We start from the raw sequence: 27,806 nt of genomic DNA, 5'->3' as shown, positions 1-27,806 counted from the left end.
CTGGGCACATCCTCCATCCCAAAGCCTACACCACGCCATGCGCCCCCAGCACCAGACCAGGTGTGCTCAGTTTCATTCTTCCAAGGAGCCCAGGGGCTGGTTTTGGCCAAGGTGCAATTTGGCAATAGCGGAGAGGTGAGCTCCAGATTCCACGACCTGAAGGTGCCACAGTTCATGTCCCACCGCAGGCACCCATCGGTCTGCGCGTTAACTTCAACTTGCTGGAGGAAGGATAAGAGAGGAGGGTGGTGAGGGGGAAATCAATATTCTGTTGAACACACTGGGCCCATTATTTGTTCCTGATTTATTTATGGCCTGCATGGCTGCTGTTTAAACTGGCCTGGTCTGGTTCTTAAGTCTCAGCTTAACCCCTGCTAGACTGTGAAGGATGGCTGATGTGCCCCATGCATCACGGCACCCCACAGAAGAGGGATGGTGCCTTACAGAGCCTGAGGCGTGGTGAACCTGTGAGGTAGGTAACGTCACTGCAATCTCAACAGCAGGATTTATTGGAATTTGTTTCAAAACCCCTTTTTTTCCTCTTCTTTTCTGGCTGAACGGGATGAAATGGCAACAGCAGAACGAGTGTGGTTGGTGGTGACTTGTGTGCGTGGTCAAGGCATGAGCAGCTGCCCAGTGCTTTTAGAGAAAGGCACAGTGTATTCATGGAAACCAGAACTTTATAAGTGGCTTTTTGCAGTCCTCTGGGTGGCTTCAAGACTCATGCTGGTCCTTCCAGAGACACCCAAAGTCAAAACTCATCTTGGAAGCAGAAATGCTGAGGACGCAACCAAAGAACCTGGCCAAGCACGGCACATACTTGCAGCCCTGAGCAAGCAGGACACCTCAGATGGGCTCAGCAAGACACAGATGATGGCTTCTGTCATCTAGTTTCATGCTGTCCCTTGCTTGAAGGCACTTCAGGTGAGTACATCATAGCCCCTTTCTTCTATGCCACCACCAGTGACCAGGGTGGTCAACCCAACCAGCCTCGGGTATGTGCTCCTGTGCTTGCACGTTGGTGTTGCCACATCCACGCAAGTACAAGGGGCTTGCACCAAGCAGTCTGAAGTGAGACCTGTCACAGGTTACAAACCATCACAACTCTCCTCAGCTCACCAAAGGCACAGCCCTGAAAGGGGTAAAAGACATCCCAAAGGGCTCGAGATGTGAGTGACAAATAAATAGCAGGTTTGCCGGAAGAAAGCCCTTCAGAATCCAAGGTCCATCACCCCAGTGCCACCAGGAGCCTCGTCACGAGATCAAGTCTTTAATTATAGCTCTTTAAAAAGACGATTTCCTTTAAAACCAGAAGCAGATGGGGACAGGGCTATAGAGGGGGCATCCCCCCCCCGGCCCCTCCGGTTGATCACAGCATGGGTTTGTTCCTACGTACAAGAAGAGGAGAAGTCCCCTTGGGAAAGAATAGAGTTTCAGCTGCTCTTGGAGAGGTGAACGGAGACAGGTCCTAGTTCTGGTGCCGCTTCATGTGCAGAGCCAGATGGTCGGAGCGGGAGAAGCAGCGGCCACAGGCGAGGCACTTGAAGGGCTTGGCACCCGTGTGCTTCCGATAGTGCCGGGTCAGCTCGTCGGAGCGGGCGAAGCGCCAGTCGCAGCCTTCCCAAGTGCATTTATAGGGCTTCTCACCTGCGGGGAACAGCCACAGGTCACGGGCGCTCCAAGAGCCTCCCAGACATCCACCCCGCAGGACAGGGCTGGTGGCCACGCTGGTGACAGGGTCCCCTTTTGTTGTGCTCAGTCCTCAGCCACCAAGGAACCATAACCTGTTCGGTTACCTGCAGGCCCATGTGCCCTTATAACCAGGTCTTGCCCATGGATGTGGTCCTGGGCAACCTGATCTAGCTGAAGATGTCCCTGCTCATTGTAGGATAGGACTAGATGACCCTTGAAGGTCTTTTCTAACCCAGACTATTCTATGATTCTATATGCCTACACACACACACTTTCTAGGCTGGGTTTCTAGTGCTGCTCAAGTTCCTGTTGGATTTTGGAGCATTTCTGGCTAAAAACATTTCTGAGTTTTTTTTTTTAACTAAAAAGCCAAAAATTCCTATGGAAGGTGCTGCTGTGCATACAGGTATGGGGAGCATCAGAAGAAAGAAGTGGGTTAGAATCATAGAATCCCAGACAGCTTTGGGTTGGAAGGGACCTTAAAGCTCCTCCAACCCCTGCCACGGGCAGGGACACCTTCCACTAGAGCAGCTTGCTCCAAGCCTCTGTGTCCAGCCTGGCCTTGAACACTGCCAGGGATGGGGCAGCCACAGCTTCTCTGGGCACCCTGTGCCAGTGCCTCAGCATCTTCACAGGGAAGAGCTTCTTCCTTACACCACACAAATCTTCCTCAAAGCATCTTTGCAACCACCGTGTAACCCTCCCTGCATCAAAGTTCAGCCCCGGAGCAGCTCCTCATACACAAAACGCTGTGTTTTCTCCAGAGCATTTGGATGATGTAATGCCTCTGCCCTCTCCCTCCTCCCACTCATACACACCTATTCCTGCACTGCAATGCATTAAACTTCTCAGCCAGCTGGGAACTGGGCTGGAAAAGCCCATGCCTGCTTCCCACTCCTTGCGTGCCCAGGCTGTGGAGCTGAGCCCTCTCCTCGCAGGGGTGTGGTGCTCTCAAATATTAGCCCTCGCTCTTAACAGCCTGAACAAGCAGGCAGGGGCCAGGGAATGTGCTGACTTCCCCGACCTCAAATATTTACCGTCTCAGCAGCCCATTGCTGCGCGCACATCGCGGCGGGAGCGCACGTACACGCAGCAGCACACGTGCACAGGCATGTGCATCCTGCTCCAACATGTTTCTTGCTCCTCCTGCAGCCTGTGTGCCAGGCAGATGGAGCGTGCAGCCAGGAAACAGCATTCAGCCACAGAGAGGTCTACAGCGGCTGCTATGCATGGGATAGACCATGAAGGCACAGACACTTCTTCATCGTGAGGGTGCCCACAGAAGCTGTGGCTGCCCCATCCCTGGCAGTGTTCAAGGCCAGATTGGACACAGGTGCTTGGAGCAACCTGCTCAAGGGGAAGGTGTTCCCGTATCCTAGGTGGCACGGCGTGGAAATGGGTGAGCTTTAAGGTCCCTTCCAACCCAAACCATTCTATGATTCTATGAACCTGAAGGAGATGGGGCACCAGGGCATCTGCTCCTCAAAAGCTCCACACCACACAGAGCAGAAAGATGTCGTTTTTATGGCCCAGGTAAACAGAGCTTAAATCCCATTTATGAGCAGCACACTGGGTGTTTTACAGCACATTGGGGATCTCAGGCTTGCACTGGCATGCTAAGACAAAGGCAGGATTTGCACCGTGCAGCCACAGACATTGTCCCAGCCGGGTCACCTGGCTGGGTCAGCCCTACCAAGGCCCTTTAGGTTCAAACAATAACAGGTTGATCTCCAGGATAGAAACAAAATGCTTTCCATTGTCCCACGGGCTGGCTCCATCTGCCAGGACAGCACGGCAGGGCAAGCTCAAACAAAGGACCCAAACTGGCATTCCCAGCCCCTGGGAGGCGGGTGAGCAGCCACCGGGTTATATATTTAATCTCACAATGGCACCCAGGAAATGAATGGTGTCTCCAGGAGATGAATACAGCCCAGCCCATGGCAACGGGCAAACCACAAGAAAAGATCTTGGAGATCATGTACTTCTCAGCCCTCCTGCCATCAGGCAAGGAATGGCGAGAAAGGGTGCTAGTAACCCTTCAAGTGATGGAGCTGAAGTGGCATCGAGCATACTTAGCTGGCAGGAGCTCAGCTCTGTTGCTGTGCTTAGAGGAGCTGAGACCTCAAAACAACCCCAAACTGGATGCAGACACCCTGAACCTGTCTGTGTTTGGCTCTGGTTTGGATTCCTTTCTTCTTGCCCGCCCCACAACACTACCAGGTTTCTTGACTACTCAGGTCACATCCTCCTTGGCCTCTGTGTCCTTCCCTCTTAAAGCAAGCGAAGCAGAAGGAGGCAAACACACTTGGATTCCAGCCCAATTAATGGGAAACCTGGAAAACCGACTGCATTTTATTGGGATCCAATTGCCTGGATACACCATTATGTTGTGACTTGTAAGGCCGGTGCCTATCTCGAACAGGTCACGTCTCTGGGCACAAAGCTAAGACCCGTGCTCCAAACGGAAGGGGAAAAGAGATATTTCATTTCAAAGCAAGAGCCCTGAGCACAGATTGCTGCTGTGACAAACGCTTATCACCACGCTGCTCTCGGGGCTGGGACAATGTCCTTCCTGTTCCTTCCTTCCACCCTTTCCGTGTTGGTCTCCAGCCTGCTCCCAGCGCAGCCCCTGCCAACACAATGCTGTACCTCCTGCACACAGCAGAATTCCTGGCTGGCTTGCTCCGAGGAGTTATAAGAGGGAAGCGGAGCAGAGCCAAGAGCAAGAGCCGATTCCCAGCCTCAGGATGGGGTTTGTTCGTTGTTCATAAAACAGCCAAGTGAACTCTGGGCCAGCTTAATTGCTCTCAGTAAAGATCAGCCCTTCTATAAAAGAGATTTATGAGGGCACTGATGGTTCCTGGATACCCGGGGATCTGATAAAGTTTCAGGTATAATAAATGCCTTAATGAGAAGACCTGTGCTTGAGTGCACAAGAGCCACCGAGCTAGGTTTACCCCAGGGAAGATGGTTGTGGTGGGAGCTCCTTTGTGCTGGTGGCACGGCTTACACCAGCCAGGGCAGCCTAAGACACCTTCACCCTCAGGAATGAAGCACAGCTCTTCTATACGTGTCTTTGGAGCCCTGTGTGTATTTGTATATGTATATGTACATGTGTATATGTGCGTGTATTTGGTAGCTCCAGTGATAACACCACCACCAGCTGCTAAAGGGATGAGCGCTGGGGAAAAGTGGTCTGTGTGGCTGGTACACAAGGAGATACGGGGGGTTCCTTCCTCTCCTTGGGGACCACAGGGGCACCTGACACAAAAGAAACATCCCTTGTCTCCTCAGAGGTTATCTGTATGCACCACATGCCTTCACACAATCTTTTCAGCATCAGACCTGGCTGGGATTTGGGAGATCTCAAAGGAAGGGCTCAGGGGCATCTCCTCCTCCCAACCCTTTGGCTCAAGAGCCTCCAAGAGCTCTAAATCCTAGACCATTCCTCAAAGGCAACAAGTGCCACAGCAGAGTACAGCCACTGTAAATCCCTGCAACCACTGGACTCTTGCTAATGCTAACATCAGTAGACTGAACTCCTTACACCAGTAACCACGCTGGATCAAGGTAACCAACATTATCAGCAACACCTTATCCCTGTAAGAAGTGTTGGCTGCGGATGCCGTGCTCTTACCTGTGTGAGTCCTCTGATGGGCCTTCAGGTGCGAGCTCTTGGTATAAACCTTGGAGCAGCCTGTAAAAACACAAAGGAACCAACTTCAGCTGTGAGAAATGGCCAAAACAAACCCAGAACATTGATATTAGGGACAGAGCAGGCCTGGAAAGCGCAGCATGCGAATAACCTGTTTGTTACAGCACTAACTGAAGAGCATTTGCTCTCCAAGACAGATGGACCCTTACAGTACTCCATTTTTGCCCACAGTCCTGACACCCATGGGCATTGTGCTGGGAATTAGAGGGCAAAGAGTCAGGTACCAACTTCCAAATCCCCCCATCCTCAACCAGGTCTTAGAGACAGGATAAAACATGCATCCAGGGAAGCTGTGGCTGCCCCATCCCTGGCAGTGTTCAAGGTTAGATGGAGCTTGGAGCAACCTGCCCTAGTGGAAGGTACCCAGAGCATGGCAGGGCTGAGCTCCACTTCCCCATCAGCACACAGAAGGAAAAGCACCAGGGTCACCTCCTGCAGACTGGGGCTGGGGCTTTGCAAACAGGTCTCCCCAGTTCCTCCAGTTCCTGGTGTGAATTCAGCATGCCTCCCATCACCTCCTCATGTCAGTGAGACCTGCTGCCCTGCCATCAGCCCTGATGGTTCACCTCTGCCTGAACCTCAGGGTGAAGGATTAGACGTCCTCCCCTGCCTCTGCACGTACACACCAGTGTTTATTCAGTGCAGGCTGTTAGCACCAAACAGTGCCAACACTGGTTTTGCACCACTGATGTGTTCCTGCTTTCCTGTGCAGGCCAAAGTCCTGCTGAAAACAGGCAGGTTTTGCCTTGGTAATGTGTCCTGCAGGATGGGACTCCTGCTCTGGCCACAGGGGTCTGCCTCAGCTCCATTTACACCCTTAATCTGTCTCCCACCAGCAGAAGGTAAAATATTCAGCACAAGCTGTTGACTGCAAGAACATGGGTGAAGCTTCTGGCTCAGGAAGTCCCTCATCTGCAGGTTGCCAAAGGGTGGGAAGGTGAAAACACAGAAAGATCTCTCTAAGCATCTCCTATTATACAGTTCCTGGGGTCACTGATGGAGACAGGATCTGGGCTGGACAGGCCCCGAGGCTGACCTACTGCAGCCACACTTGTGCCACGGACAGCACACAAACCCTGCCGGACGCAGGGAGGGAATGACTCTCCTCAGCTCACGCATCCCAGTGGAAAGCTGCTCATCCCCATCAGCTCCATGGCCAGGGCTGGCCCAGGGAGTGGGAGTGTGTGTTCCTGCACAAGGACTGGTGATCCTCAAGCCCTCACGCTGCTGTCACTGGGGCTTCTTGCTAAGGACACGATTCCTTCTCTCCCATGCAGCACTGAATGAGTGTGGAACTGTGAATCCCACAAGCTCTGTGTGCACAGTGCAGGAACCCCTGCCCAAGCATCACAGGTCTTTAGGTGGACATGCTCATGCAATAAAGTGCTGCACAGGGAACAGCTTCAGCTCATCACCCTGAAATGCCTTTCCACACCACCCTGATGCAGCACATGAAGTCACCAAAGGACATGACACACAGATTCAGCTCATTGCCTCTTTGGAAGAAGAGATTTAGAGATACAGAGACCATAAAGGCTGCTCGTGAAAATTAACTGGTTTGGTTTGCAACCCATTAAGGGACAGTGGGAAAGGAAGGTCAGTGAGAAAGCCAGCATGGTTTCACCTGCAGAGAGCATGTGGCTGCTCAGGGTTAGGCAAAACCAAAGTGGAACAGGCAGCTAAGGCAGTGGAATTCCTGGAGCAGCCCTGTGCTTTGCAGGAGCTCTCTGTCTCTCCAGGTCAGGAGAAAGGGAAGGGGGAAAAACAGGCATCAGCTAGTGCAGGCAGGATGGACTCTTCTCCTCCTTGGTGTCATAGGAATCCCACTTCCCTGGAGCTCTCCATAGAGCTCTCTTCCTCATCCAGACAAGGTGATCTCAGATTAAACTCCTGCAGAGCCCCAAGGCAGCCCCAGCCTCAGTGTGTCAATACATCCACCCCAAAGCCAATACATCCACCATCAACATACCTGGGTAATCACAGTGATGGATTCTCCTTTTCTCCAGCTCAGGGTTGTTGCGTCTGTTGTATTTGGGGGGCTGCATGGCAATGTGCCCCTGGGAGAGGGTCCCAAGGCCATTGGGGACTGGGGGGACCTGGGATGACTGGACCAATTTTAGTCCAAACGTGGCTTCATAGGATGGAGGGGGAGAGATGGTGTTGATGAGCTCAGGCTGGTTTTCTGGGCTGCCAGGCTGTGAGTTGGGGGGTGATGGGGGCAGGTTCACCCCTGGAGCAGGGTAGAACTGCCCTGAGATGTTGAAGTTCCCCTGTCCCTGGGAGACGTGTGGGTACTGCTTCACCGGCTGGACAGGTCTGTGGACCACGCTGGACATGGCGCTACCTGTGGACATGGTGACACCGCTGAGGCTGTTGATGGCTGTGGTGGTGTTGGAGGAGGATGTCAGGGAGGTAATGTCAGCGCTTCCATTGCCAAGAGGCATCTGGTAAAGCTGGGGCTGCTGTGGGTTGGTGGGCAAGGGGACCTCGGAGGGCAGCTCCTGCTTGATGAAGATGTTGTTCACCGCCACCGACTGGGGCATGCTGAAGACACTGGTGAAGTCGGGCAGGGTCTGCGTGGAGGCAGAGGAGCAGGGCTGGGCAAAGCTGGTGCCGGGCTCGGTTTTGATCTGTGGGAAGGCAGCCATGGGTTTGGGGGGCCGGTACAGTCCCGTGCGCAGGTGCGTTGTGTCGGGCAGGATGACGTTGATGTTCACGCTGTACGGGGTGGAAGATGGCTTCTCTGTGGAGAAGAACTCGTCCACCACCGAGGCGCTCTCCCGGCGGTACTTCTTGTCTGGCAGCATTGAGATGGGGGGCACCTCGTTTGAAAGGTACTTGTCCATTTCGGACCGTGCCTATGGCAAAGGAACAGAGAGAAGGGATTTGGGACCTTGGCACGCTGGTGGTGGGAGTCCAATGTTCAACAGGTACTTAAGGTAGCAGGAAATGGAAACAGCAGCAAGGAGCCAGAGGCTGCAGTGGTTTCGCTTGTCTCTGACTCAGCCAGACTCCCCAGGAGTGAATCACTGTCCTCTGTCCCACTTCCCTGCTACCCACCAGCACTGATAACAAAGGCAACGCTAGGCAGAGGATGCAGTTATGAGCCTGACAGAGGAGACACAAGCTTTAGGTACAAAGCTTTGGTCACATAAACGAGAATTTAGCACTAGAAGTGGGATGGAATCAGAAACTGCTCCAGCCAGCCTCATGCTTTGGGCGTGTTGGATCTGGAACCCACCTTAGAGGTGCTGACTCTGGTCTCCTTTAAACTCCACAGGCTGAGACACATTGCATTTCATTCTAGGACAGTATCTTTAGTTAACTGAGAATATTATAGGTCAATATCTTTAATTAATTGGGGATAATTTGGGCAATAGCACCTAGAAATCTAAGTGATGTTGCCACTAATTCAGTGGACTGTGAGCCTGAAATGGAAACCACCAGACATTCTATTCCTGTCTTGTCTTGGTAAAGTGACTCAGCCCTCACCTAACCTTTGGTTTAGTTCTAGTTTTGTAGAGCTGTTTGTACAAGCCCAGGCCCTCCAAGCTAACAGGACCTGTAGCTCAATCACCGCCTGCCAGGTTGCTTCCCCTCCTGGTTCATGTCTGATGCGGCATCCCACTGGATCCAGGCCCGATAACTCAGCAACCTGATGGAGCAATCCGCTAGGAAATTCATCCCTTGGCATTTGATGACTCAAGTTCTGCTCTTTGTGGTTAAAGATACCAGCGTTAATGCTCTTCTATAAAGCTACAGCCTTTAATTATGTGGTTATCCATGTGTCAAGCTCATTGCAAAGCCCTTGTACACTCATTCATATGTAGAGGAGCTGGCAGAACCACTGGGTTTCCCTGGCAGAGCTACGGTGCTGATCTCACCCCACACCCTGCATGCTTTGAGCCGAGGGTTTTACAGCCTTGAACTATGTCACTGGAGTGCAACGGGCCGAAGTCATCCCTGCTGCAACTCCATTGCTCTTAACAAAGCTGGACGGGACCCAAGAGAGCTCCAGTGAAACCTATCACCCGTGCTTCCAGCTAATTCAAAGAGCCTTTGCACCTCTGCAGGTCATACTGGCAACACATGGGTGAGCTGGCTCCCACCCAGACACACAGACGTGCCACAGATACACCCTCTCCATCACAGGTGGAAGCTCAGAGATGCTGGACCTGGAAGTCTCAGTGTTGCACTGAACTGAGCCCTGGGACTGTGCTTTCTGCCCTGTGCTGGCTGCACTGGTGTGTGTACACACCGCGTGTAAACCCTGCCAGTCCTCATCGAAGCTGAACAGTCCCTGCCCTCATTAAAGGAAGCGATGTGCTGGCTCTACAGGCTCACTTGGTGTCACATCCCCACCTCTGCTCGAGGCAGTGCAGCACCCTACCACCATGCTCCAGTGAGGAAACCCTGGCTCAGCACACTCCAAAGTCAAGGCATCAAGGGGAGGCAGGGAGGAGAATCAGAGGAACTCAACCCAGTCCTGGCAGAGTGGTCCAAACCCCTGAGGATGCTCAGGGGCTGGAGCACCTCCTGTATGAAGACAGGCCGAGGGCATTGGGGCTGTTCAGCCTGGAGAAGAGAAGGCTGCGTGGAGACCTCAGAGCAGCCTTCCAGTATCTGAAGGGGCCTACAAGGATACTGGGGAGGAACTCTTCATTAGGGACTGTAGGGACAGGACAAGGGGTGATGGGTTTAAACTGGCACAGGTGGTAAATGGCAGTGTTCAAGGCCAGGTTGGACACAGGGGCTTGGAGCAAGCTGCTCTAGTGGAAGGTGTCCCTGCCTGTGGCAGGGGTTGGAACTGGATGAGCTTTAAGGTCCCTTCCAACACAGACCAGGCTGGGATCCTGTGATCTCCCCTCTGCTCCCCCTGCAGTGTCCAGCTGGGTTTCTGCCCAAGGAGAACACCACCAAAGCTCCATGCTCCTGCCCTGTGCACCCACATTGGCATAGGAGTGTTAGCCTGGGGTGTCAGCTTGCTCTAGGCAGCACCAGAGGCTCCGGATACCGTTCATACCTGAGCAATGAAGTGATCCACTCGGCAGCAGTGGGGGCAGGGGAAGGCGTTGATGCCTTTTGCTTCCACACTTCCCTTATCTCTGGCATTTAACTTTCTCACCTGCAGTTCCCAAGGGAAGGTCTCCACCTACACAGCTCCAGTGGGTCCGTACAGCAGGTGACTGGGCAGGTATGTTAATGTAGAAAGACACAGAGGGCCTAATTTCAGACCCAAACCCTGCATTGTCAGCCAGAGTCCCCCTGTTCAGTGTCTCCTGACCTCCTTTCTCTCACAATCAACCCCTATCTGCAAAGGCTTCTTCCTGTCATGCCATTAAAGCCACTTGATCCTGAGCAGCCCCTGGGGAAAGGGGGTGCTGAGGGGCAGCTGGGCAGCAGAGCAGAAGCAATGGGTTTCCACCGGACAGGATGGGTAGTCAGAGAGATACCTTGCCTGTAGCTGCATGCCAGAACCCCTGGATCCCACACCGTGGTTATGCCACAGGTCCCACACGGCCTCAAGGGCCCCAGTGTCCTTCCAAGAGGGAGAAAGAGTCACTTTGCTTGTTTGTGTTCCAAAGATGCCTTAGAAGCCCTGGTGCACACCGGCACTGCTCGTGCTGGGTGCTGACACCTAGAACCAAGCCATGTTGCTAAGCACCTCCCAGCCAACGCTCTATCCAAAACCAACCCCTCAGCCCACAGCCTGCACATGGCGATGACTAAGTGCTGACTTGATCCAGCTCAAGTGTCCTCAGTGCAAGTGTCTCTGTCTGGCTTTCACTCACAGCTCCATTCACTCAGTGGGGATCCAGTTAACGGAGACACACAAGGAGACAGTCACAGTGGTGGCTTGCACACACCACTGAACCATCAAATGGTTCGGGTTGGAAGGGACCTTAAAGCTCATCCAGTCCCAACCCCCTGCCTCAGGCAGGGACACCTTCCACTAGAGCAGGTTGCTCCAAGCCCCATCCAACCTGGCCTTGAAGATGGAGACACCAGGAGCAGGAGGAAGGCACCCGGATGGAAGGAGGGAGCAGAGGTGCCCTGGATGCAGGTGGTTGTGGGGACATCCCAGCTTGGTCTCCTGGGGGCTGCAGGTACCTGTCACCAGCAGGGCAGAGGGATGCAGAGGGAGGAAGGAGGAAAGGGCTTCACCTCGAGAATGAGCGGCGGCATCCGCTGTTCCATCCGCAGGGGGTGCAGCTGTGGGGCAGACAGGGCTGAGTTAGTGGGGTGGCTTCCCCTGGGGTCCCAGCCACCCTCCATAGGCCTCCCCCAGCCACCCCTGGCCATTGAGGCCTCACCACCCCCAGCAACCAGGAGCAGGGATGTTCCTCCTCTGGTTTCCTTGTGCCCATAGGCGGGAGCAGAGCTGGCTGTGTCAGACCAGCAGGCACTAGAAACAAGCCCAGGCTTCCTTCTCTCCCATAGAACACCAGGAAAACCAACCCAGTGGGCTCTGTTTTCCCATTTTTGGGGTGCTTGTATGCTGGAAGTTGCATTTAAATGGAGCATGTTCATTGTGAGGCCAACCACAGAGCTACAAGGTCTTGAGAAGATGGATACCAAACAGGATGGGGATGCTGTGAGCTGCAGGTCTCCATGTGGTCCTCAAGCCCAGAAGCACGAGGAGATGCTTAAACATGAAATCTGCAGGTTAGAGCTGGAAGGACTGTGAAAGCTGTGTCCCATCACCCCCATCATCTGGAAGAAACAGCTTCAGAAGCACCTGCAAGCTTCAGCCAAGCTCCTGCGCAAGCAATGCTGGAGCCAGACAGTGGGTCCAGATGCTGGATCTCTCACTTTGGGGCCAACCACACCAGGAAACCAGCAAAACCTCCTCTCTGCAGCCATCTGCATGCATGAAAAGCAGCACAAATACAAAGGAAGCAATTGAGGGTAGAGTGGGCCCCAGCAGGAGGAAGTCCCATAGACACTGGGTCTCTGTAGGCTCCTCAGCCAGCTCTAGGCAGGTCCGAGCAGCTCTGGAGAGGGTAGCTGAGGACACTGCTGTGGGCTCACATGAGACAGCAATGACCAGGCAGGATCAGCCCATCCCTTCCTCCCTGTCTGCAGCCACAGGCTGGGAATTAACCATTTTCTTGCCTTTCTGAGAAGGGCTGAACTTATCACATAGACAGTGAGCTCAGTCCATCTCAATACTGCGAGATACCCACCATGGCCTTCTAGTTGGAGAGCCATTAGGCTTTTAGTTGCCTCCCCTATAGTCACTATCAATGCCACCATTGCAATCACCAAGGATAACATACTTGTTCTGGAGGTGGGCATGTCCCAGACTCCACCAACTGCATCAACAAGGGCTCCAGCAGCCATCATAGGAACCATGGGTCAGCAGCTCAGGCAAAAGTGAGGAAAGGAGGAATACAGGCAGAGCAATGAGCACAGCCTCTGTGAGTTTAGAGGTGTCCAAAGTGGAATCTTTGGTTTGGCCAGGAAGGGAAAGCCAATAAGAACAGCCTTTTGTAAAATAAAGGCACTCAACTCCTGTGATATTCCCCCTCAAGTCATAGTGTCCATGCCTGACCATGGAGGAGGGTCCTTTCAACTCACCAGAGAAAGGAAAGCCAAAAGGAAAGCAAGCAGGAAAGGGAAGGGGTTAGAACAAGCACTTTGTCCACTCCAGACAAGGCCATCACACACCAGTTTGTGCCACTGGACCAGCAGGACTGTGTCACACTCAGCACTGGCACATCCAATCCTGGGACCAATACTCCCTGGAGGGCAAGACGAGCCCAGCAGCCTCTGGAAGAGCTGTTGCTGTGGAGCAGCCACATTGTGAAATCAGTGAAACCCAGCCTTGCAAGCCAGTGGCTCAATGAAGGAAGCCAACAGTGAAACCCCAGCTTCTCCAGAGTGGATTCTCCTGTGGCTCGTAGGCACAAACAGGAATCCTCCTCCTCTACCATCTGCCAATTCTCCTGAATGCCACAGGATCAGAGACCTCTATCCCCTGCTCAGACGAAGGCAGCACAAGGTGTTATCAGGACACTGATCAACACACACAGAGTCCAAGACAAACATCTCTTGGGAGGATACAGAAGAAAAGCAGCGCTCAAGCCAACCGTGCTGCTTTGGCAGCAGTCACCCACGAGCATCGTTAGAAGAGCATTAGGCTCTGAGGCTGTCAAGGCAGGCGGTGGGACGTGCCTCTCCCATGATGGAAGGGTTTCTAATCTGAAGTTGATGGATAACAAACGGCCATAGAAACATCAGACGTTGTCACCACGCGGGCAGCAGCAGAGAACAAGGAGGGAAATCGATGTTTGCGCAACAGGCAATGAGCAAGTGGAGCTGGCAAAGGGATCGACCCGGCGGGGGGGGGGGGGAGGAAAGGGCTCCAGGAGGACTCAGCAGCTTCCAGCCCTGTGCTGGCCCCTGCCTGGCCACAGCCCCTCTTCCTGCTCTGCAGCACTGGGAGGCATCGAACCCAGATGGGGCTCACTCTTGTAACAGCCAGCACCAGCCACAGAGCTGCCGAGAGCTTTGGGAGAGGGGTACAAGATCATAGAATCATCATGGAGTGGTTTGGGTTGAAGGGTCCTTAAAGCTCACCCAGTTCCAACCCCCTGCCACGGGCAGGCACACCTTCCACTAGAGCAGCTTGCTCCAAGCCCCTGTGTCCAACCTGGCCTTGAACACTGCCAGGGATGGGGCAGCCACAGCTTCTCTGGGCACCCTGTGCCAGTGCCTCAGCACCCTCACAGGGGAGGGCTTCTGCCTAAGAGCTCATCTCAGGCTCCCCTCTGTCAGGTTAAAGCCATTCCCCTTGTCCTGTCCCTACAGGCCCTTGTCCAAAGCCCCTCTCCAGGTTTCCTGCAGCCCCTTTAGGCACTCACAGCTCACCCATGAGGGTCAGCACAACCTGTGATGTTCAAGGGGTTCAAGGGAAGGGGGACATCAGGGCACCCACTCCATGTTCAAGGGATACCCCTCCATGGGGTGAGGACCCTTCCCAAGCACAGGCACACGTGGGACAACGGTTGTGCCTGTTGCCCGGGTCCTGAAATTACACAGCACAACCTCTTTCTCATACATGCACCTGCATGAAACTCCATGAAATCAGCAAACAATGGGGAGGACAATCATCAATCAAAAACCCCTGGCATGTACCTGGCAGTACCCCTTTAAAGGCACACATTATAAATAGACCGTATTTAGAGCCAGATTTGGTTCAATATCAGCATTTATTGTCTCCTGGTTAAATATTGACCTGAGTAAATATTTGTTTCTGTGATCATTTAGGTTTGATACTGACCTCGATCGACGTTATTTTCTGTTTGTTCCTCAAGTCTTCTGGAACTCTCTGCAAAACGGGATTAGCAAAGAAACCCCCAGGACTCTTCCTTTCCAGTACACCCAGAGCCAAAGGTTTGGCTGCTGTGGATAACAAAGCACCGCTGCAGGCAGCACAACCAGGCTGTGCAATGGAGGGGGGTGCTGGGCTGCAGAAGGCAACTGATGGACTCTTCTGCTTGCTCCATCTCAAAGGAAGGAGCAGCTCCAAGAAGGGCTCCCCTCAAAGCATTCATCTGTGTCAGCATTACAAGCAGTGGGGCAAGAGGCATCTTCATTGGCTTTGGCCACCTGGAAAGCAGGGAAGTCTCTATGCAAGGTCTCTCTGGAGCCCATAGGGACTGACAGAGGTGATCCATGCCGTCTTTCCATCTTGAAGCTGTCACACTTTTCAACCTATAAGAGCAGCTCCAGGAGCAGGACGGCGATGCAGCCCTTCTCCAGGTTTGTGCCAGGAGCTCATAGACGGCTCTGGAGGGTTATGCTGGTACTCTGTGCCCTTGTGTTTGAGCTACCCAAGGTAACTGTCACCTCTCAGGAGCCGGGAGTTTCCTTGAGGCCAAGAGTCACCACCAAGGCAGTGGGGAAGTGCTGGCCTCTGGCTGAGCCTCAAGCTCAATCCCAGCAGACTTGCTGACTCTGTTTGCTATTCCTTCCCTCCAGCCACTGATAAAGACTCACTCAGAGGCAATCTACCCCTGTTATTTATCACTGAAATCATGCCACTGCAGTCAGCGATCCCAAAGGCCAAAGAAACACACTCCTCCCACTCCAAGGTCAAGTGCCTGGAAGAGGAGCAGTCTGGAGCAACCAGACTCCAGTGGGCTTTAAGACAGCAAGCAGAAACCTTCCCAAAAGGTACCACTAACCTGCAGCTCCATTTCTCCTTGGTTGCTCCTCTGCTGACTGTGGGAAGATGGAGGCTCTCAGATGTCCCCATTCCCCAGGATGACGCGGACAAATTCATCCACCTGTTTCAAGCTATTGCATGGCCATAGGATACTGGGTTTGTCCTTGAGCCTTCCAGCTCCCCTCTGGTCACTCATCTGTGCTGCATGTCCTGAACCAAGTAGGTTAATATAGAACTCTATGAACATAGAGTCAAGTAGGCTGAAAAGACCTTTAAGATCATCAAGTCCAACCATTACCACCACTAAATCACGTCACTAAGAGCCTTATCTACAGGCTGTTAGGAGGAGGCTGTTAGAGCTCAGAGCCCCCAGGGGGGTTTGGGTGGGATTCATTCCACCTCACTTGAACCATCTTAAAGCTCACACTCATCAGGGATGATGAGAAGAAAAGCAGCACATTCCCAGGGCAGGGACTGACAAAGGCAGAGTGAGTCATCTGCTGCTTGCTGGGGCTTGTGAAGTCCTCCTGGCACTCAGCACGCGATAAAAGAGCCCCAGAGCCTGTTCTTCCCTGTACAACACCCACGGCAGACCCGAAACCCCGGGCATGGGGAAAGCAAGGTCAAGTTTCACGTGCGGACAGCACATCCCAACCTCCTTGTGGCCCTCAGGTGCCCTGCCAAACCAGTCCGTGAAACAAAGCAAACCCCAAGGCAGGTGAAAACACCGTGCCTGAAGTAGGTCTTCAGGCCAGCTTCTTGCTTCCAAGCTTGCACAGCACCCAGCACAGTGCAAGGCCAGGAGTTAGGGACCAAGGGGGACATCAGAGCAGGTCCTTTGTTAGCCTCAAAGGGCTTCCTCAAGATCTACTCTCTCCAGCTTCAACCCTCTCTTTCCACACATTCCCTGTATAGAAGTGAATTGCCAATTGCTGTTAATTAAGAGAGTGATTAAGGCAGGTAAGAGGCCACTGACAGTTCCCACGGAGAAAGCACCAAGCCCTGGAGAAGCCCCAGGCTTGCCAGGCCCAGGGAAGCACGAGGGCTTCGTGTCCCAGAGGTGATGTCAAACAGCCAAGCTGATGGGTTTGAGCTCTCCCAAAACACAGAACCACAATAGCACCAAATACCAGGAGCTGCTCGGAATGAAACACTATGTTCTACAACAGCAGAACGATGAGTAGGCAAAACAGAGATTTTCCCCTTTTCCCATTTGATTGACCAAACCTGGGTCATTCCCACACCTCAGAGAACAGCATCAGACCTATTCATAGCAAGATGGGTTTTCATTGACTATATTCAGCCACCCCCGGGCTCAGCTCCCCAGACGTGAGGATCAGCAACGTGATAACATGCAGGGAACAGCATTAAAGTGAGGGGCTGGAGTAGCTGGTGAGGAGGTACCCATGTATCTGCCCTCTCAGGATGGGTTTGGATTCACAAGTTGCTTCAGATAGGATAGTGATAACAGATGGATAAGAAATACTCTTTCCTCCTGTAAGTCCCTGTGTTTTCAGACCAGCTATACCGGGACCAATTTCTTGCCACTCTTTTCTCCTGCTTGTACTGGAAATACTACAAAGAGCAAGGTCATGAAACGCGTTTTCATACTCGCAAATCCAGTCCTCGGTGGAAACGGGAAGGTCCCCATCCCATTAAAAAGAAATTAAGAAATCCTAATTTTCAAAGGATTCTCTGAGCATTTCTGAACATCATGAAAGATTCTTTGTCTGAGTTTCAATCCCAGCTTGAAAGGGGCTGAACCTCTTTGATGTGGTAAACAGCCCATGGGGCTTTTTTGGAGGGTTTTCATGCTAGCTCAAGTTCTGAGAACATCTGAATTGTAAACAGCAGCGCTCCAATCCCCAAACACCGACTGCACCCTGTGACTCATGGAACTCACCAATGGAGCACGAGCAAAGCAAATATTCTAATCAAGGGGCTCAGCTCACAAGACGGTTGTAAGCGTGATTATTTGCAGTGGATGGGTTAGATAAAAGAACTCAGTGGACCAGGGAAGGGGAACAAAACAGTGCAGGGAGCTGACCAAACAGGTTTGAGAGGGGAAAATTCACCGTTGATGATGCACCGGCCAGAAATGCATTACCCCAGACCTTGGCGAGCGATCGCAGGTGACTGTTTGCTTCCCACACACCGGTCAGGAAGGGTGACAAAGGGAAATCCGTTGGGTGTATTAAGGAGTCGGAGTTCCCTGCTTGTTTCCTCCCTCAAATACCTGCCCTTTGAGTGCTCAGGGCGAAAAACCAAGCAACCAAACCACTCCACAACGTGCTTTTCTGCCTGGTTTGCAGCTCTCCGTGTCGGCGAGTGGAGAACAGGCTTGAGCACGGGCTGCGCAGGGGGATGAGGAGCAACACACCTGAAATCCCTTCCTTTCTCTCTCTCCTGCCTTGTGGAGCCAAGCTTCCCCCTGCGGAACAATCAGCCTTTGTCCCACCCGGACAAAGCCATTGTGCTCCATTGAGCTCAAAGTTCGGCTGTTTCATCCCACACCTCGTCTGCTTCCAGCAGCGCTCGTGTGTGCACGGACACACACCAGGAAGTCTGGGCTGGGGGATTAAGTCACATAAAACAACAAACACTAAGGCTGAGATCCCCTGAAGTTCCTGGTCTTTGGCTCACCGGTTGCACCGGTTTTGTCCAAGCTCCCTGGTGGACACAGCAGGATCTAGTGTGCATCGCCCTGACACAGGGCTGCAGAGAGCATCCTGCCTGGGGACTGCCCCCGAGGGTCTTCCTGCAAGAGCAGAGGGATAGATTCATCCTCTCTGGGGACTCCAGCTTCATTCCCATGGCCCTGCAGGCACCTGCCAGACACAAAGCCCATCAGACTTGCAAATCCACAGGGAAGTGTTATCCTCAGCTGATCCCAAGGCAAAACAGCCTGGAAGGATCCCTCCTCCCCAGTAACCCTCAGCCAATGGCCACATCAGCTGCCATCCCACCACCCTGGCTTGTGCCAAGAGGGATCAAGTGAGCCCATTCCTCCTTCTACCCAACATCTCCACATCACCACTCTGCCTCTGCACAGACTCTGCCTCTGGCATGCTTTGGAAGGGATTCTTGCACAGCATTTTGCACACTTGTGTGGAACACATGGATGCTTTGAACCCTTCTGCAAAGCCAGGAGGATCCCAGATGGAAAACATCCCTGTTATCCAAGAGGGGTAAAAAACCACAGCTTCACACTCCCACAACAGCACGTTACATGGACACGTGGCAGTGTGAAGCCCCATCGGGCTTCCCACTGCATCACCGTGAGCTCAAAGCCCATCCTGATCCATGGGCATGGCCTTGGAAACAGGCACTGCCCCACTGAGCTCCTGTTGGTGGTGTCCCCATACATGGCAGCAGAAAAGCTGGATTCATTCCTTGCATGCAGCTCCTGGGAATGAGTGACTTCTACATCTCTAGTAATGAACACAGCGGAGCAGGAGTCCTTCCTGGCCCAGATGCAAAGAACAGCTGTACGAGCAAGACCCACCACCCTGGTTCCAACCAGGTGCTGGACCACACAGGAGCAGGAAAACCCATCCCTGGTCCAAGAGAGAGCCACCAGCACAGCCACAGTCATGACACAGATGTGGCCACAGGGGCTCAGACCCACAGGATGCAGCACACAGCACACAGGGCCCTGCAGGGACAGAGCAGGACTGGCACAGCCCAGAGAGCTGGAGCACGCCTAAAAATGCTTGTCCCATCTTCTCCTGTGACACCAGAAGCACAGTCCCTGGTGGGATGAGGTCAGAGGAACACAGGGCACCTACATCCATCCACTCATTGAATGGGTCTGGATAATGCACTCATGGTGTGAGCACCAGGAAAAGGGCACAGCACCATCCCAAGAGCATCGAATCCCATCCAGCACCTCTCAGATGCTGTTTTCTTCCTCTGGGAGCCCCCACCCCAGCCCTGGGGCAGGCAAAGGGAGCCACTGCCAAGCTTAGGGGTGAGAAACTGCCTGTGGGGTGGGAGCTGAGTTCAGGGCACTCAAGAGGTGATGTTTGCTGCCACTTCCCACCTTGCAGCAGCTTAACCCACCCAAGGGAAGCAGGGACAGCCTGGGCTGGGGCTACCCACAGCCACACGCACCAGGAGCTTCCGTGGGTGATCCAGGTTATCCCTTCCACCTGCAGCACCTCGTGCTCCTCAACACCGCAGGGAAGCCCCTTAGGAGCCAGCTCCCATCCTGCACACCTCTGCGCAGGGGATGTGCCATCTCCTTCCCAACCATGCTGTCAATGATCCTTCTAGGAACAGCTCCAGGGTCATGGAAACCTCGTCTGTTCTCACCATCACCAGAGCTCTGCCCAGAGACAGCTCTCACAGGGATTGGGATCACACCACTGGGGACCACGCTTAAACCCATGCAAGGTATGAAGCCTCAAGTGCCCCCAGGAGGCTCAGGAGGGACGGGGTGGCTCAGAGGACCCAGCAGTGGGGTACATTATCTACCATGAGCTCAAGCCCAGCTCCAAGGACACAGTGCCTGACACATCCACACTGGATGATCCAGACCCCCAGGACACTGGGACGGTGGGAGCAGCAGATGAGTCCTGGTGCCCCCCCCAAGCCCCGGCACCCATCAGGGTTGACCTGACAGCCACATACAGCGAGCATCTCCTCCTCCTTGAAACGTACCCTTTGCTTTGGCTTCACTCATTGTTATATTTTACCTTCCCTCCAGCAACAGCCTCCTGAGGTTTAAAGGGGAAACTTCCGTCCGTGACTGACCTGACCCAAATGAGAAAGGAAAAGGCTTTTCTCTCCCTTCTCTTTTCCCTTTCTGTTTGTTTTGGATTTTCTCTTTACTTTGGGGCAGGAAAAGCATAGAAAAGGGAAGAGCTGACCTTAAACTTCACACAGGGTCCACTCCCACCTGCCTCAGACCCAATAGAATCCTCAGCATCAAATAGCTCCCACCTCCCCCCCTTGTTTGAGGGGGGACTTTGCAACCATCAGGATAAAGAGTCTGCTCCTTTCTTTGCCGGAGCTCAGGAGCCGGAGCAGCGGGAATGCCCTGTGGCAACAGCCAGCGCAGGGCCCTGACAGGTCACAGCCTTTCCATAGCTCTTGTCAGGCTGCTCTGATAAACACCTCCTGGAGCAAAGGGCTTCCCGGACATGCGGCTTTTCCACCCTCCGGCTATGGCAGCATCTCCTTTACAGCCACCACAGCCTCTGACACTTGTTAGAAGGGGCCAACACGCGAAAGAGATGTGGGTCCAGCCCCACATCTGGTTCACGTCAGCTCTGGTTGTGCCACCCAGGACGCTTCACCCTGGGTGGGTTTGGGGAGGTCGCAGTGTGGTGGCTGGGGCTCTGTATGGAGCAGGAATGAGCTCCAGCCCTGCAGCTTCCCAGCATCCATCCCATGGGCCCCGTTGTCCATAAAGGGATATGCGATGGATTGACAGCAAAGGATCAGCCACCCCCAAGCTCAGCTATCTCCACCCCAAGTGGGGTGGCATTGCCCCAAGGAACAAACTGGGGTGAAAAACCCCCTTCTCTTCAAAGTGCAGCAAGGATGGTGTCATGGGATGAAGGGTTTCCAGCCAGGGGTGGGTTCTGCATCCCCATGTCCCCCATAAAGAGGAGGGGAGATGGCGCAGGGCTGCCTGTCCTCCCCCCACGGCCATGGCCGAGGTGTGGGGGAAGCACCAGCCCCATTGCCTAATCCCACTGCTAATCCCAGCCAGCATTAGGGATACAAAAGCAAACCTTGCCCTCCCCTTGACTAAACAGGGACAGCCCAAGAGATAACCTCCCCCTTGCTGAGGGCACCACAGACCCTCCGGCTCCAGGTAACCCACCGGAGCCCAGTGCGGAGAGACAGGAGCCCTGAGGCTGCGGGGAGAGGCACCAAGCCAGGACCACCGCAGGGGAAGGAGCAGTGGGGTACCTGCCTCTCTGCCCCCCATATTGACCCCACATCCACTGTGGATGCTGGATCACTAGGGTATCATATGGAAACACAGCAATGGAGACAATGCCTTCATCTCAACCAAAAGAGCCCCACAACTACCCCTCGGGGCATCAGTGCTGCCGGGACGGGAAGCAAGCAACAGATACTGCTCCGTGCCCAACCGTATTCACCCACCATGGGGATGCCCTCGAGGGGTTCCCAGAGGAATAACAGCCAGGATGAGGGGGTCCCCGTGGGGCTGGAGACGCCCTCCTGGAGGATCAAGATGGCGCTGGGGACGTGGGGCGCGGGTTAATCATTACCCACCGTGCCCCAGCTCGCCCAATTCCCAGGAGCAGGGTGTGGGCAGGCCTGGATCACCCCTTTCCCACCAGGAAGAGCAGTTGAGGGCTCTTCATGGTGGGATGAGGGGTCCATCACCTAAAACACCAGCGAGGAGACTCATCCCCTTGGCTGGGATGGGCAGCAGGGCTTGGACGTGCTCCTGCCATGGGCCAGAACAGGGATGGGTGTGCAAGAGGGGTGTAACAACACTCCAAAGCCGCTTATCCAGGTCTTTATCTCCGGCGCATACAGGGGGGAAGCCATTGGGAATTTCAAGGAGCATTCCTTCCCCTTCACAGCGGTGGAAAAACAAGATATAACACAATAAAATAGAACCAAGCTCCTGTTTTCCCTGCTCTCACACACAGTGATCCCATAGCTCAGGTCCTTCCCAGCGAGCCGGCAGTGGGGCCGAGCCCCTCAGTACCCCCTCACCTGAGGAAAAGGGACTGAATCCCGGCTACGGGAGGGAGCAAAACCCAGGGCGTTTGGAAGGAAGCAGGCGGAAAAAACCCATAAGAATGAAACCCAACACGCCCAAGAGGGAATCCGGCCCATGGGGAAGTGCGAAGGTACAAAGCAATGGAGGTGTCGTAGCAAAGAGTGGGACAACAAAGCAGAACTGGGTCCAAATCCATGCTCGCCTCTTGGAGAGGCACAAGGAGTGTAACTGAGCAGGAGGTGCCGGCCTCCGCCTTACCTGCGCCAGCTCGGGCGGGTTTTCCAGGGGCCGGGAAGGGGGTTTGATGTCCTCAAAGACGGGAGTGTCTTCCCCAGGTTCCCCGGACATGGTGACGGGCTTCAGCGCGGTGAAGACGGAGGCGTCCTCGGGGAGCGGGGTGCGCAGCACCAGCCCGCTGCTCATTCCTCCCGCCCCGCTGCCCCCGGGAAAACCGGTCCGGTCCGGGGGTTGTAGTAAAGAAAGGGGGGAAAGATGAAAGGAAGGGGAGGGGAAAGGGGACGAGGCAGCGGGAGCGAGGGGCCGATCCCGGAGGAGCCGGGTCGCGGGAAGGCTTTACCTGCCGCAGGAGGAGGAACGCCAACCTGGAAGCAGTGGGGAAGCCGGAGGAGCCAATCAGGATCCCGCCGACGGCACCTCTGCAGCCACCGGGGATAAAAGGAGCCGGGAGGAGCGAGGGGAGGCCGGAGCTTCGCCCTCAGCCCCCGTGTGCCACGGTGCACGGGCAGCGCCGGCACGAGCAGCGGGCCGAGGGACGCGGCGCTGCCAGAGCCGCCGGTGCCACCGTGAACCTGGACCCCAGCGGGGCTGGGATGGAGCCAAAGCAACCCAGCTCAGTGAAACCAGCACCCACCCGCACCAAGCCCCTGCGTGGAAACAAGGGGCTGGGTTAGGTCTTAAAATCAGTGGATTTGGGGTTTTTTAATGAGAAAATGCCATTTTCCAATGAATGGTTGAATTCTGCACGAAAAGTGGGGTTTAGGGACAAGGAGGTTCCTGTTTGCTCACACCTCTGATCCCCAGGGGAGAAAAGGGGAAGGTCATTAAATAGATTAATTAAAATAAACCAAAATGAAAGAAATTAAAAGTAAAGGGGGAAAAGGGATGAATCTTGTTGGGGAACAACCAAAACCCAACAACAAAGAAGTTTAAAAGGCTCAGATATGAGTGTTTTCCAGCTTGGCCCCTATGGAGAAACTGAGGACTGTGTTTGGGTTTCTCTTTATGAAAGGGAGGAAAAAAGAGTGCAAAAAGCCAGATCAACAAGGGGATAAAACCACTTTTTTTTGGGAGATAATCATAGTCTGAGGATCTGTACCATCACACTAAAACAGATGAATAAATAAGAAGCTATTTCTCCTCTGGACACATCCAACCCCAGTGTCCTCCTTTCTGAGAAACTGCAGTGTCAGGCTAAGTAAAAGCCCAGCCTTCTCCCCCCCCTCCATGCTCATCCCCCCCAAAGCAGCCCTCAGACCCCCCTCATTCCCACATCCCAGTGCTTCCCAGGCAGGATCCCGCAGAAGCTGTGCCCTTGCAGGGGGGATGCTGCTGTCGCCCCCTTCCAGGACATCCCCAGCACCTTCAGGGGACTTTAGAACCACCAAAAGAGGGTGAAGTGCTAAGGCTGCTCTACCCATCCCCAGCCAAAGGGAGGGGAGCTGGGCTCCTGCTGAGGAAGGGGAAAGCCTATTCCCATGGGATTGCTGCCACCGCAGGAAGGGCAGGGGACACACAGGGACTTCATACCCAATGGAGATCAACCTGGCAATGATTTCCTGAGGTCAAGCAGCTTCTCTTCCCAGGGATGGGCCAAAGCCATCCTCAGCATCCTTATCTGCCACCAGCCCCACGGGAAGGGAAACAGCCTTGACTCTATCAGCACCACCAGACACACCAAGTCCCCCAACCGGCGCCGGCCTAAGGTCCCATTCTGCCCCTATATGCCACAAAACACCAAACGCAGCATGTCCTGCTTGAGCTAGAGTGATCACAGCAGCAATCCCAGCCACACAACAGAGTCCCCTTCAGCAGGGGGAAGCTGATACCAAGATGCTGAAGGGGGTTTGGGGTGAAGGCCCTGATCCCCCTTCCCAGCATTGTGTGGGTTCATGGGAATGAGGAAGGACACCCCAGTCCTCCTCTCAGCGGGTGCAGGAGCAGGAGGTGAAGCCCTAGGCTGAGCTGCAGAGACTTGAGCTAAAAGGCAAGAAAGGCTCTGAGCTTTGAGGAGATCCGGGTCAGGGTAGGAAATACATCTTGGATCCCACCTCCCAAACCATTCCACCTCCCAGGCCATCCCAGCAGCACCAGCAGAGCACCAGGAGCTCACACCCATCCTCAAACCTCACAGCCACCACTGGACTGGGCCACAGGAGAGCCCCCCAGGAGCCACCAAGCATGGGTGACAGCCCATGGTCCCACCAAGGAGGTGGTGGCACGTACATGAGGCAGGGGAAGGGGGCCCAGACCCTGCCAGGAGGTCACTGAGCCTTTGCTTTCCCCCTGCAGCAGCTCCTCCTCACCCTGCTGACCCCCCAGACTCATCCATCCACCCTGAAGCAGGGGCTGCAGCACCCACCTCTCGCTGCCCCATGATGGACATCCCCAAGTCCCCTCTGAATCTGCCTCCCTGGGGTCAGGCCACTCCAGATGTGGGCCAGGAGCTCCCGGCTTAGCCTCGGTGCTGGTGAGGAGCCTGATGTGAGATACTCACTCGGCAGGGAAGGGGGACACCCCCTCCGCTTCCCTTTCACCACCACCTCCAGGAGACAAAGGTCTGCAAAGCCGCCGGAACTGCCTCTGCTCCCCCCCCCCCACTCCCGAAACCCAAAACCACCCATTTCTGTCTTTCCCTTTCTGCTCTTTGGGAGGTTTCCAGCCATCAAACCCTTCCTGGGAACCCTTCAAAGGCAGAGCTGCCGCCCCATCCACTTGCTAAACCAGTCTGAGCAGTGCCGGGAGCAGGCAGGAGGCCCCCGGCACCCCCTGTCTGGCACAAGGGGAGTGGGACAGGGACAAGAAACCATGCGGAGGAACCTCGGGTGATCCTGGAGCAAAGAGGGATGAGGCTGAGCTGAAATAGGCTCCTGGGCTCAGGAGTGTGGGGTGATGGTATCAGCCCATGACAGGGGTTAGCACCCCACTGCCCTTCCAGCAGGACCTCAGCATCTTCTTCAACAGCAGGGTGATGCCCATGCTGGAAAGAGGGCTGATGTCCCTCTGCCACATGTGTGACACAGGACCCTGTGTGACCCCAACATGCATGACCCCACAACTCCCAAGACCTGGGGGCTTCACCCCTGCCTACCCCCCTGTACGGCTGTGTCCTGCTGAGGGAATGGTGGATGCTGAGGTTCAGCACCCCAAAGATCTCCTAGAAGCAGGAGAAAAGACAAAGGGGATGAAATCAGAGCCAGACAGACCATGGGGGTGGGAGACATGAAGGGGTGCAGCGTGGGGAGCAGTGGTCCAGGGGCTTCCCAACTCACCCATCAGTGATGGCAAGGCCAAGGGCTGGCAGAAGGGATGTTTGCTTACCTCAGGAGTACCACTCAGTAAGAATAGCTCATTTGGCAGTGGTGCAAGTTCAGGGCAGGGCTCCCTTAGAGGGGTACAAGAGCATCACCCCAGATACTGCAGGATGTCCTCAGGCCATGATGGGTGGGGAAGCAGCTCTGCATGAATTGCGGGGTGGCAGAGACACCCCCATCTCCCCCATAACCAGGGTGAACATTCACTGCCAGAGGGGAGACTGAGATGAAATCCTGGGCAGAAGCTGTGGCTGCCCCATCCCTGGCAGTGTTCAAGGCCAGGTTGGACACAGGGGCTTGGAGCAACCTGCTCTAGTGGAAGGTGTCCCTGCCCGTGGCAGGGGTTGGAACTGTGTAATCTTTAAGGTCCCTTCCAACTCAAACCAGGCTGTGGTTCTATGCCAGTTGCCAACTCAGGTTTCCTCTTGGGGTAAGACAAAGCCGTGGCTGGGAGGGGTGACATGGGGACACATGGGTGCTGTGTGCCACCCGGAGGTGTTCCATCATCAGTGCAGCAAGTTCTCCCCTGCCAGGCCTCAGCACTCATCATGAGCAGCGTCCCCACATGGGAACACCCGAATTCCCTTGTTCCCTTTGTTAACTTGGGAGAAAACCAGCACAGGACACTGCAGAGCCAAAGCCCAGCACTTCCAAGACACCTTTGCCAGAAGATTTTCACTCACAGGAAGGTGTTTCCCTATGGAAGCAGCACCCTGGTGCTCCAGCACCTGCAAGCAAGGATTCCTGGATCTCTGCTCCAGCCTCATCATGGGGCTCCCCTACAAAACAGGCATAAACAGACCCAGGACTGAGCTGCAAAGGCCAAAACCTCACCCAACAAACACCATTACCGTGGGTTGCTTTGGGGGTTTTCTTTTTGCCTCTTCTTGTTGCTGTTGCACTTTGTTCTTCCAATGGCAAACTGAAGCAGCCATCAGGAAAGCAGCTAGTCTGCTCAAGCCACTTCCACAACAGCTCTGGAGCAACATGTCTCCCTGGAAAACCATCATCTCCTCCCAGATACTTGGGGAGTATTCAGCCAAGCCACTTTAAAAGTAATTTTTGTGTTAAAAAATGCAATTTTTGCCTTTAAAATGCCATTTTTGCCTTCTAAAACATCACTTTAACAAGCCGGTGGATCACAGGAGGCACAGCAGGATTTCAGGGGGGGTTTAGCACCTCTTCAGGTCCGGGTGTGGTGTGGGACCACAAACCCCTTTACCACCACCTCAAAGGGGGTTGTCATCCCCTTCCCCAGCTCAGGAGGTGGGTTGGGGTCTCACCTCAAGGGAGCTCAGGGCATCACAGGTCGCTGCTGAAGCCAAACACAGGCCATGGCCGGTGAATATCCCACTGGAGATGTTCAAAAGGAAGGAAAATCCATGTTTTTTCCACAGCTCTGAAATCTCTTCAGTTTCTGGGAAAACTAGCCCAAGAAACCATCGTTTTGCTGAGCTCAGCCCCTCTCCTCCTGGCACGGGGGAGGCAGGAGGGCTCCACTGCCCTCATCATGCCCTGGTCCCTCTCCCTGCCCCACGGCTGCAGCAAAGCAAGATACACACAGAGGAACTCGGCTACTTTCCATGTTATTCCTGTGTAGAAAAGACCTCAAAGAGTTTTGTATAAATATCACAGCTCACGAGTTTAAAATCCCTTGTTTGGGTTTAACAACCAAATAGAAAACAGAAACACACACACATGCTTGCCCCGGGGCTTGGAGAGTGGGGTGAGGGTGGAGCCCCTGGCTGTGGGGGCCACCAGCAGTGCTGACCCTGAATCCCAAGGGTTTTCCCAGCCTCCCTTGCCTTCCTGTGAGGATCTGGGGCTGAAGATGAAGGAAGAACATCAGGTGCAGCCCCAGGAGAAGCTCTGGTGAGCATGGCTTTGAGAGAGGGGACACATGGTGGGACAGGAACGCAGAGACTGTAGAATCATTTAGGTTGGAAAAGATTTTCAAGATCA

At 54.2% G+C, this 27,806-nt stretch overlaps 2 protein-coding genes and 1 long non-coding RNA gene across 5 annotated transcripts in view; 2 read left to right on the top strand and 1 right to left on the bottom strand.

The window, feature by feature from the left end:
• Positions 1 to 27,806, top strand: part of LOC133265390 (uncharacterized) — a 396,645-nt gene that overhangs the window by 201,509 nt on the left and 167,330 nt on the right. The window lies entirely within an intron of this gene.
• Positions 1 to 27,806, top strand: part of LOC133265377 (uncharacterized) — a 192,805-nt gene that overhangs the window by 156,067 nt on the left and 8,932 nt on the right. The window lies entirely within an intron of this gene.
• Positions 1,255 to 23,014, bottom strand: LOC133265364 (Krueppel-like factor 5). 3 transcript variants are annotated; one of them, XM_061445806.1, is made up of 5 exons: positions 22,552 to 23,012; positions 11,573 to 11,620; positions 7,377 to 8,265; positions 5,330 to 5,389; positions 1,255 to 1,647 (listed from the first exon to the last, which is right to left on the bottom strand). In XM_061445806.1, exons 1-5 carry the CDS (start codon positions 22,714 to 22,716, stop codon positions 1,469 to 1,471), a joined length of 1,341 nt encoding a protein of 446 aa, XP_061301790.1. In that variant the 5' UTR covers positions 22,717 to 23,012; the 3' UTR covers positions 1,255 to 1,468. The 3 variants fall into 3 exon arrangements, with proteins under 3 accessions (XP_061301790.1, XP_061301792.1, XP_061301791.1); XM_061445808.1 differs by having other exon boundaries at positions 22,871 to 22,924; XM_061445807.1 differs by lacking the exon at positions 11,573 to 11,620 and having other exon boundaries at positions 22,552 to 23,014.

The sequence above is a fragment of the Pezoporus flaviventris genome, unplaced genomic scaffold (genome assembly GCF_033815535.1).
Source record: "Pezoporus flaviventris isolate CSIRO_AGI_PZ_B2104156 unplaced genomic scaffold, CSIRO_AGI_Pfla_v1 ptg000005l, whole genome shotgun sequence".
NCBI lineage: Eukaryota > Metazoa > Chordata > Aves > Psittaciformes > Psittacidae > Pezoporus > Pezoporus flaviventris.
Note: the sequence above shows the minus strand (reverse complement) of the source record. Positions and strands in the feature narration are given on the sequence as shown.